Here is a 9774-nt window from a genome sequence, read left to right as displayed (position 1 = left end):
GAGTAAAGGTTAAACCAATCGAATTTATATAGGAAAAATCAAGTTTGGTTATTCCATCCTATTGACCTTTATTTTGTACAAATCACAGGGCCTACAGCAATATGACAAAAACATTTTATGTGGAATAGTTACACTTGTATAGTACGGATTTTTAAATGATGCAATTCTAAGAAGGTCAATGAACTTTTCCACCCAGATACTCTGATCAGAAATTATTTAAAACAGAGCACCACAGACTGGAACTGGTTTTTGGTAGAGCCCTAACAGGAATTTCAGTGGGGGGGGGGGGGGACGATGTAAAAGCACCACATTTACTGTTTATGATGGATCCAGAAAGCTGACTGAATGAGGAGACCAAATGTTCACTCCATCCTGACTGCAGCTAAACTGCTGCAGGAAAAAAACCTGCCATCTCCACAGCTCCATCACTCAGGCCTTCAGAGTAATATTCAGTTCAAGTTTAATTTATATAGAGCCAAATCACAACAGTTGAGTCAAAGCGCTCCATTTTTGTAAGGTAAAGACCTTACAATAATAGAGCGAAAACCACAACAATCAAACGACCCCCTGTGAGCAAGCTGTCTGGTGACAATGGGAAGATAGAACTCCCTTTTAACAGGAAGAAACCTCTGGCAGAACCAGGAAGATGGGACAAAAGACACGCTGTGGAAGAGATTATTAACAACTAATGATTAAATGCAGAGAGGTGTATAAAACACAGTGAGGGGAAAAGAAGGTGAATGAACACTCATTGCATCATGGATAGCCTCGAGCAGCCTAGGCCTATTGCAGTGTAGACAGGATTCTGGGTCACCTGATCCAGCGCCAACTATCTACATTATCACAAAGTAAAGTTTAATCAAATCTTAAAAGGAGAGATTGGATTCATCAGACAGACACAAACTTGGAGCTGGTTCCACAGAAGAGGAGCCTGGAAGCTGAAGGCGCTGCTTTTCTACTTTTAAATATGATAAGAACAATAACTGAGTGTTCTGCTGTAGAGTGGTGGGTATGGTATTATGGGGTCTTTAAGATAAAATGGTGCCTGATTATTCAAGACCTTGTATGTGAAGGGAATGGATTATGAATTCAGTTTGACAACCTACTTTGAATGCTGTTTAGTAAACAGCATTCAAACTCACAGCACACAGATTCTCGATCTTATGAGTCGAATTCCAAAAATACTCTGATCAACAGCACTTGTCACTGGATTCCTGATAAAACCCTCATAATGCAATAAGGCGGTGGTGGGATTGTGCTATGAGTGTACATAATCTAGAAAAGGATAAATATAGCCAAAGTGTCCTTGAAGAAAACCTAGGCTGGGGAAGATGGTAAACAGATGCTTCCTGTCAAATAGGAGACGAGAAGTTCCTCAAATCCAGCAGTCCAAAGGCTACAGATGTGCTCAGTGTTAAATGCTGCTTAAAGGGTTTCTACAAATCATTTAGTAAACATGCAAACATTTCTAGAAACACGTTTTAACTTGCCTTCTTATTGATTTTTTTCCTGATATGCAAAAATCCAGAAAATCCAGTACAGGGAGTTAAGATCGCTGTGTGAACAGTAATCCACCCCAACGTCTCACTACATTTACAGATGGAACATTTTAGCAGGCAGGCGCAGAAAACTCAAAACTGAGCAATAAATTATTTCAAAAACAGCCGCCAACTCCTGAACCCTCGCGGGAATCATCTCGGATCCATTTGGCAGAAAATAAACTGGTGTTGCTGTGTCGCTATCTAAAAAGACGTGGGAAACAACACAACAGTGGAATCTGGGCAGCGTTTACTTTATAAATGAATTTATTTAGTAATACAGTGGTATACTTAGAAATGTGTTGCAAAGGAAAACAAATGAAAGTAAAATCAAAATAAATAAAAAGAATGTCAGCCACACGGGGAAAAAAACCAAAAAACTAGTGTCGGGTTGAAGCAGTGTTGTCATATCAAAAGAAAAATAGTACTGATGTGCCATAATAAATTGTCTTAGTACAAAAATACATTTTAGGGCACACAATACAGCATCCAGTATCACAAAGAAAGGAAGGGACCACTCTTCACAGCAGCCCCCCTCAAATACGTCTTTTAAAATCATTTAAACCGAGCACTTCTCTATTTTGTAAATAAGAATAAAAAGTTTTCTGACAGTTAAAAATGCCTTAAGTAGTGTGTATGTTTGTAATGTGTGTACGTGTTTGTATACGTTGGTAGAAAAGTCGGACTTATTACTGCTTATGTCAGTTCCAAGGCTCAGGGGTATAACCAGAATACAAACATAACCAATGTAACCGCTTTCTCTTTTTTAAACAAACGTTTTCTCTTTTATACAAAATAACAAAGATGTACAAAAGTTCATTTACAGAGAACCAAGGCCATATGCTAGCATTATGTACAGCCACAACTTAAACATCTTCTAGCTTGTTGTTTTGTTTTTTTGTATTTCCTCAGACTTCATATGCATAGCAGTAAAAGAAAGCATACCTTTTTCATCAGTCTCAATTATTCTCGTGTGCTAAATCCGAGTTCACCGTTTTTAGGAGAAAATGCAGAGACAACGACGACGACAACTTCTTTTTCTTCTTCTTCTGCTTCTTCCGTAGTGATCGCTACAACTGAAGGAACCGATGTTTTAAAGTTTCACTGAAAAGTTAATATGCAGATAAGGCATCACTGCTTGCAGTGTACGATGGGATTTCTCATGTGTTGAACTTAGTAGTAGCAGGCTTCTGAACCTGAGTCATAGCACATGCATAGATCTCTAGACAGCAGGAGTTTGTAAAATCAAGTCAGTATATTTATCTACGGTAAAACATTTCTACAAAAAACACGTTTGAAACAGAGAGAACCCCGCTGGACGAGCGGGTGTCTGATACTAATACTTAACCTTCATTCTTCATTAGTTTTATTTTTTTTTTGTTTAAATCTCGATGATGCCTACGTCTTCATGAGTCACGCTGAGCAATTTCTCAAGTCCTCAGAGATCCATCATGAGTGAAACGCATGACCACAGAACTCACAAACAAAAGTTTTGCATATACAAACTTTGCTGTTTGTGAGTTGTTGTTTTATTTTTGTTTTTATTTTTTACAGTATGCAAAAATCAAACTGCAATATTAAACAAGTTTTCAAAATTATCCTCTTTTGTTTTGTTTTGACCTCCTCCACCGCTCTGAACTTTTACAAAATTAGCTAAAAATGTCAAAATGTGATTATTCAGTCTGTGGCACTGGTCATGCATTCCAACTCCAGTTCCTTTTGTTTAAATAACGTTTTCATCTTTATTTTTTGCAAGCCTTGTAAGCACCAAACCAAAAAAAAGAAAGAAAGAAAAGAAGGAAGGAGTACAGTCTTGGGGATGCTGGACTCTGACTCTCCTTGTGTATGTTTTTTTTAAGTTTTTTAAATTTTGGGCACAGTAAACAACGTGAGTTTGAGTTCATACTTCATCGAGCATTTTGCACCGCAGAGTGGGCACGGCAGGGGAGACTCGGGTCCCCTGCTTTATCACATTCAGTAACAGGCCAGCTGTTGCCCTCTTCAGAAGTGGTCAATGAGCACAGACACACAGTTTGCACCCACCAGGTAGTTTGGGTCTCCAGGGAGAGATTTGTTCTGCCAAGTTTTGGGATCACCTGCGGGGAACAAGAGACGTGACGTCAGCTGATGGAGAGCAGCTTTAAAATACAGAAAACTGAAACTGAAGGTACTCGAAACACGCGATTTAATAAAAATGCAAAGGCTGGTGATTTCAAATGATAGTGCACAAATTAATGAAGGGTGTTTCATGAATTTATGTTCCTCAGATGAGTGCATGTAATTAAGTAACACTTAATTCATTTAATGAATTTCAACATACTTATTCCACACATGAATTTAGAAGCAACCAAACTAGCAGGACTTCAGTTGAAAGGTCATGTACACCTGGCTGGCCTTTGTAAAAGCATTCAGCGCCAAGTTAGTGTCTACGTGCTGCCTCGTGAGCTGAAGTCCTTACTGTCATTTTTAAATCAAAAACTAATTACTTTAGTAATAAGCAAGGTTTACTAAAAGCAAGAACCCTGAGTGTGTGTCTAAATATACACCGACTGGCCACTTCATTAGGTGCACCTGTTCAACTGCTCAGTGAGGGGCTGGTCTGGGCATTTTGCAAAATCGCTGATCAACTCAGATTTTACCGCACAATCACCTCAAGTTTACAGGGAATGATCTGAAAAAGAGAAAATATCCAATGCTATCATGTCAGTATGGAGCAGAAACCAAGAGGTGGTTTCAGGCTACAAACTGAATTGCATCAGTCAAGGACTCGAGTTGTTCTAGATACTAGAAGTGTTGCTTTAACCTCTTTAGACTTTATGTCAATATGAAGCTAAATCTCTGAGGGATGTTTCCAGCACCTCGTTGAATCTGTGCCATGAATTAACGCAGCTCTGGAGGAAGTTTTATATTTTATTTCAATCTTTACCACAGAGCTCAGTCCTATACTGCATTTTCTTCCTGTACTGAAGACGAGCCTGTACTTGTTCATGCAGAGCATGAACATGATGACTATCGATCTTTAATTTCCTCCTGATTTGTGGGAACTATGGTAAACAGATAACTATGAAATGGGGCAAATTAAACAGCTGCATCAGAATCAGAATACTTTATTGATCACTAGGGGAAATTATTTAAATTGGTTTCTACATAGCTGGATTGTACCATATTTGGTGACATATGATAATAAGTAAATCATAGCTGACATTCACTAAATACAAACTAATCATATACAACTCATAGTGACTTCTCAATAGGGCTGTGCGATATGAACAAAATCTCATATCCCGATATAAGAATTCTATGGTCCCGATAACGATATAAATCACAAAAATGTAACATTTTCTGTAAATTCTGTGAATCTTGGGCAGCTCGACTTGCATGAAATGTTTCTAGCTGCGTGTCATGTACCTGGAGTCGAGTGTTTTAACAGATGCATGAAACGATACATTTTTAGACATAAGTTGTAACAGCCGCCGTTTTCTTTGTATTTATTACACGGCGTGCTGTGGGGAAAAGCCTGTTCTAACGTTTGAGTCTAAGGTTTATTTTTTAGCACCTGGCGACTCTTTTTTACTTCTCATCCGTAAATAATCTGCTCTTTCACGTGATTCAGTTTATTTTGAAAAGTCTCAACAGGATCTTGAGCTTTATTGTGAAAGGTTTATGTGGAACATAAACAAGCGGACACGCAAAGGTGTTACCGTCGCTGTTGCTAACGACAACGCATAAAAACAGGCGCTTGTCCATCAGTACTGTGGTTATATTACATATAAGAGAAAGAGAGAACTTTAAGAAATTAATATAACCACTACAGTGACCATCAAAATAATGAAAAAATACTGCCGTAAAGAGTTTATTTTGCGACACCACGAAACAAACGATAGTGTAAAATGAAACGATAGATGTTTTTATATCGTCATCCGATATATATCGATATATCGAACAGCCCTACTTCTCAATAGATTATATTTAAACACAAGATCTCCCAAGCACTTACCTTATACCTTGATTATAAAACATTACCCTATTTCCTACATCTTGACTTACATCTGAATTTAAGTACGGTCACAGTATAGATGATAGGATACTCATGTAAAGGTTTCTGAAACTAGATCAGTTAACATGCCTATAAATTTCTTTCATTTCATAAAACATCTTTTTACTGGTCACAACACTTATCTGGCATGTAAAACATCACAAACTGTGACATTAAACATAAAAATTCAGCAAATGAAGACCAAGAATCAAACAAGTGGGCATTTGTTCTGTAACTGTAAAATTTCAACATTTCTGAGAAATCCTGTTTAATATTCCATAGGAAAAGCAGCAAATCCATCCAAAATAAGCAGCTGGAATGAGGTCCTGTTTGGAATTTTCCTCAAAGAAAAGTTCAATGTGTGGTTGCGAGCTCATATTTGGTATGTATCTGCTTGATATGGTCGGACACGTGCTCATGATACTTTCGAGAAAAGCATCAGGAGAAAAGCACTCGTTTTCTATAGTACACAACTCTCAGTTTTCACAATTATGGAGACATCCAAACATAATGATGCCAGCTCCTTTAATAATTCCTTTTAATTAACGTATATTGGGTGTTGGCTCCAAACGAATAGAAATCCAGTATCACTGGTATCACTTCTTATCTAACAGTTTAGACTAGGGGCCTCAAACATAAGGGCTCGAATCAAAGACTCCAATGAGGTGCACTGGATGGCTTTGGAAAATGTGAAAGACGGCATGAATTTTTTACTTTTAACTTTTCATACATTTCACAGCTCTTCCTACTGATAAAGACCTGTCCAATCGACATTTATGCTACTGTTATTTTACATATTTATTATTTGCAAAAGTTGTGCTAACAGATTACTTTCATTTATTGCAGCAGCTTTTTATGATGTTGTAGAAAAACTGAGAAATACTGCTGAAATTACCATTTTTAAAAATTATAATAGGACATCACAGACATTAAATGTGTAGTTAAACAGAGGTAAGTTTTATTGGTATGGCCCACTTAAGATCAAAGTGAATTGTTTGTGGCCAGCGATGTTAACGTTTGGTCTAATGTAGGGCTGCCACAAACGATTATTTTAGCGATTAGTCGACTAATCAGATCATGCATCCATTGGACGTAAAACGTACAGCTTATTGCACCAGCATGCATCTGCTCTTATATAACTATCATTAGCTTACAGCTTGAAGTGTTTAAGGTGCTAACTAAAAATAAAGACAAGATGATAGTTTATTAAATTTTAATGAAATTTGCAGATTGTTTCGGTGAAGTTTAATAAACTCAGCTGTCTGCTCCTTGCTATCTAAAATATAACAGGACACCGGAGTATATTCTCGAGCATCTCACACTTCTGATAATCAGTTGTCTGCTTGACATTTATTCAGCTGTGTAAAAACTACAACTTTAATCTCAGCCAAACCGATTTACTCAGGAACAAATAAAATACTTAAAAAAAAAAATCCAAACAATAACATTTTAAAGTTATCCAAGTGACTTATATATCATGTTTAACCTGAGCAGTGTAAGACGGTGGTGGGTTTGAAAACGATTTGCCGGGAGTCCGGTGTTCTCACCGGCTCTAGTGAGCCTAGAACCCCCGGCTCGCCATCGAGCTGGTGGGTAACAGACGTCTCCGAAAACGTCGGCGCGCTTTTGAAATTATGTGGTGTCTTGATAAACTGAGCAGATATTTGAGGTTTACACAGCTACATTCTCGCCTGAAAATATGTTAAACGTTTATTTTGTGCCCCAGAAAGAATAATAAGAGTAATATTAAAACTAACTAGCTGCCGCCGTTGTTGGAAACTGAGCAGGGCCGCACTGGGCTGCGCTATGAATTCTGGGACGCAGCTTCTTCTTCGGGGTTTAACAGCAGCTGGCATCCTTGTACATGCAGTGCTGCCATCTCCTGTTTCAGTCTGTTATTACACTCTTAAATCCTACTACTTATTCCTGCGTCTTTTGTGATCTTACAAAGCTTCAAACGACACGTCGACTATTAAATTAGTCGTTGACGATTTTGATAGTCGACATAATCGTGGCAGCCCTAGTCTAATGATAGTTTTATAATGTCATCCAACCCACAGACTTGGTGTTTGTCTACAGCAGCACCTTCATCCACACTAAACTGGATGTGGAACCGCTTCTGTCGGAAAACTGATTCAGAGTCAGCTGGTAAGATTTTCAAGATTAAAAATACTTGATATTTTTCAAATACTAGCTCTTTATGTCTGTTTATAGTTCATATAACTAATTGGAACTAACAGAGAGCCCAAAATAAATAACACCACCAACAAACAGCACATGCATGATAAAAAGGTGGGGGGGGGGACAGAAAACAGATGTGAGTGTTAAACTGATTCAGAAAGCAATGAACTCGCTTTGCTGAACACCAAAGTCTGCACACAGACCCCAAAAGGACAGAGAGAGGACAGCATACCCGACGAGGAGTCGGAGGATTTTAGAGCAAAAGACCAACCATCAGGGGTCATTGACGCACAGTGAGGTAAGCGCAGCTCCACCGGCTTCAGGAACTTGAGTCCATGTGGGCCACACATCACCAGCGGACTAAGCAGCGTTTCTCCTGCACAGATATACAACCAGAGTTAAACTTCACAAACCAAACACCCGATTTAATAGTCTGTTATTAGGCCATCGTAGTAAATAAGAAATATATGCTTGTTTAAAAGTGTGTAACCACCAGTATAACCACTGTTTATTTCCCTATCTAGTTCAGGGTCTTTTTTCTGTAGTAGTTTCTATATTGGTTTTGAAACTCAAAGAGAATTTCTACAACTATCCAAGAAAAGCAAAACTTAAACTTTGTTTTTTAAGCTTTTCATGTCTGACAGCTCACATAAATACAAAAAAACAACAAAAAAAAACAAAAAAAACAACAACCATAAAATACAAACAGGTACTCAAAACAAGCAGAAGCACCCACTGTTTGCACCTCATGGAGAAGTCTCAGTCACCCACTCAGTCTGCTTGAGTCCCAGACAAGCAATTCCCAATCAGACCACAGCCAAGTGACAAGTGTTCTCTCAACTGAACAATCTTCAAACTGTCTGCAGGTACCCCAGAAATCACAAAGCACAGGCAGGACATCCCCATGTGGGGCAACCCCGGGCACCAGGGCCCTAGATTTCATACCAGGGCCCTAGATTTCATACCAGGACCCCCCCCCCCCCAAAAAAAAAAGCCAGCCATCTGGGCCAGGCCCCACACCACAAGGCAGGCCCCACCACCAGGGCACCAGAACAAACAAATACATACCCCAAAACAGCTCTCCACACAAACCCACTATGTAATGTAATTGATCACTGGGGACCAGAGAGAGTTTTTCAGAGGTGGCAGGCATTCTCTCCAGACTAATGTGATCTAGAGCAAGGGTAGGCAACTCCAGGCCTCGAGTGCCAGTGTCCTGGAGGTTTTAGATGTGTCCATGATCCAACAAAGCTGATTTAAAGGGCTAAATGACTCCTCAGCATTTCTTGAAGTTCTCCAGAGGTCTGGTAATGAACTAATCATTTGATTCAGGTGTGTTAACCCAGGGTGGGATCTAAAACCTGCAGGACACCGGCACTCGAGGCCTGGAGTTGCCTACCAGTGATCTAGAGGAAAACATGTACATTCAGTAATACAGAAATCATTTTTCAATTTTCAATTCATGAGACTAGTTTTCTTAGTGATGCATAAGGTGGTGAGAAGTGTGTGTGATGTGTTTGCTTCCATGGACAAACACATCACCAAGCCTTACATCACTTAAAATGCATAGCTTGAAAAACTTTATTCTCATCTAGGAAGACAAAGCCCCTGCACTACTACAGTCAACATTTCACAACCTTCACCAGTTTCCTCAGATTCTGCACCATCTCATAAGTTGATAAATCTAGGTTAGGGAGGATCTCTATCCAGCACTGAGGAACTGACCTTTCTCCTTGTCGAGGGGGGGCAGGATGCTGTTGTCCCGGCACACCTTGAAGTAAATCTCCTGCTCAACACTCTCCGGGATCGCACCCTGGGGGATGATGATGCTGACGCCCGTCTCAATAGAACTCAGGACCCCTCCGTTACAGTTGAATATCCCACGGGCAGTGGCCACCACTGTGTGCCCTTCATCTTCATCGTCATCATCCAGTGCACTGGGGCTGAGGGACAGAAGCAGAGAGGAGAACATCATCAGTCAAATCAGTGTAGGCAGAGAATAATGTACAGCAGAGGGCA

At 39.4% G+C, this 9774-nt stretch overlaps 1 protein-coding gene across 9 annotated transcripts in view; it reads right to left on the bottom strand.

Annotated features, from left to right (window-relative positions):
• Positions 1-1787: 1787 nt before the first annotated feature.
• tjp1b (tight junction protein 1b) overlaps positions 1788-9774 on the bottom strand; it is a 70147-nt gene continuing 62160 nt past the window's right edge. For all 9 annotated transcript variants that reach the window (XM_040025934.1, XM_040025935.1, XM_040025937.1 and 6 more), the window contains 3 exons: positions 9481-9698; positions 7988-8131; positions 1788-3634 (listed from right to left, as the gene is read on the bottom strand). In XM_040025934.1, coding sequence (XP_039881868.1) covers positions 3540-3634; positions 7988-8131; positions 9481-9698 — 457 coding nt within the window. In that variant the 3' untranslated portion in view covers positions 1788-3539. The remainder of the gene's footprint in view (positions 3635-7987; positions 8132-9480; positions 9699-9774) is intronic.

Source organism: Simochromis diagramma, unplaced genomic scaffold (assembly GCF_900408965.1).
Source record: "Simochromis diagramma unplaced genomic scaffold, fSimDia1.1 OVJJ01000293.1, whole genome shotgun sequence".
Lineage (NCBI taxonomy): Eukaryota > Metazoa > Chordata > Actinopteri > Cichliformes > Cichlidae > Simochromis > Simochromis diagramma.
This window is presented reverse-complemented; position numbering and strand designations above follow the sequence as displayed.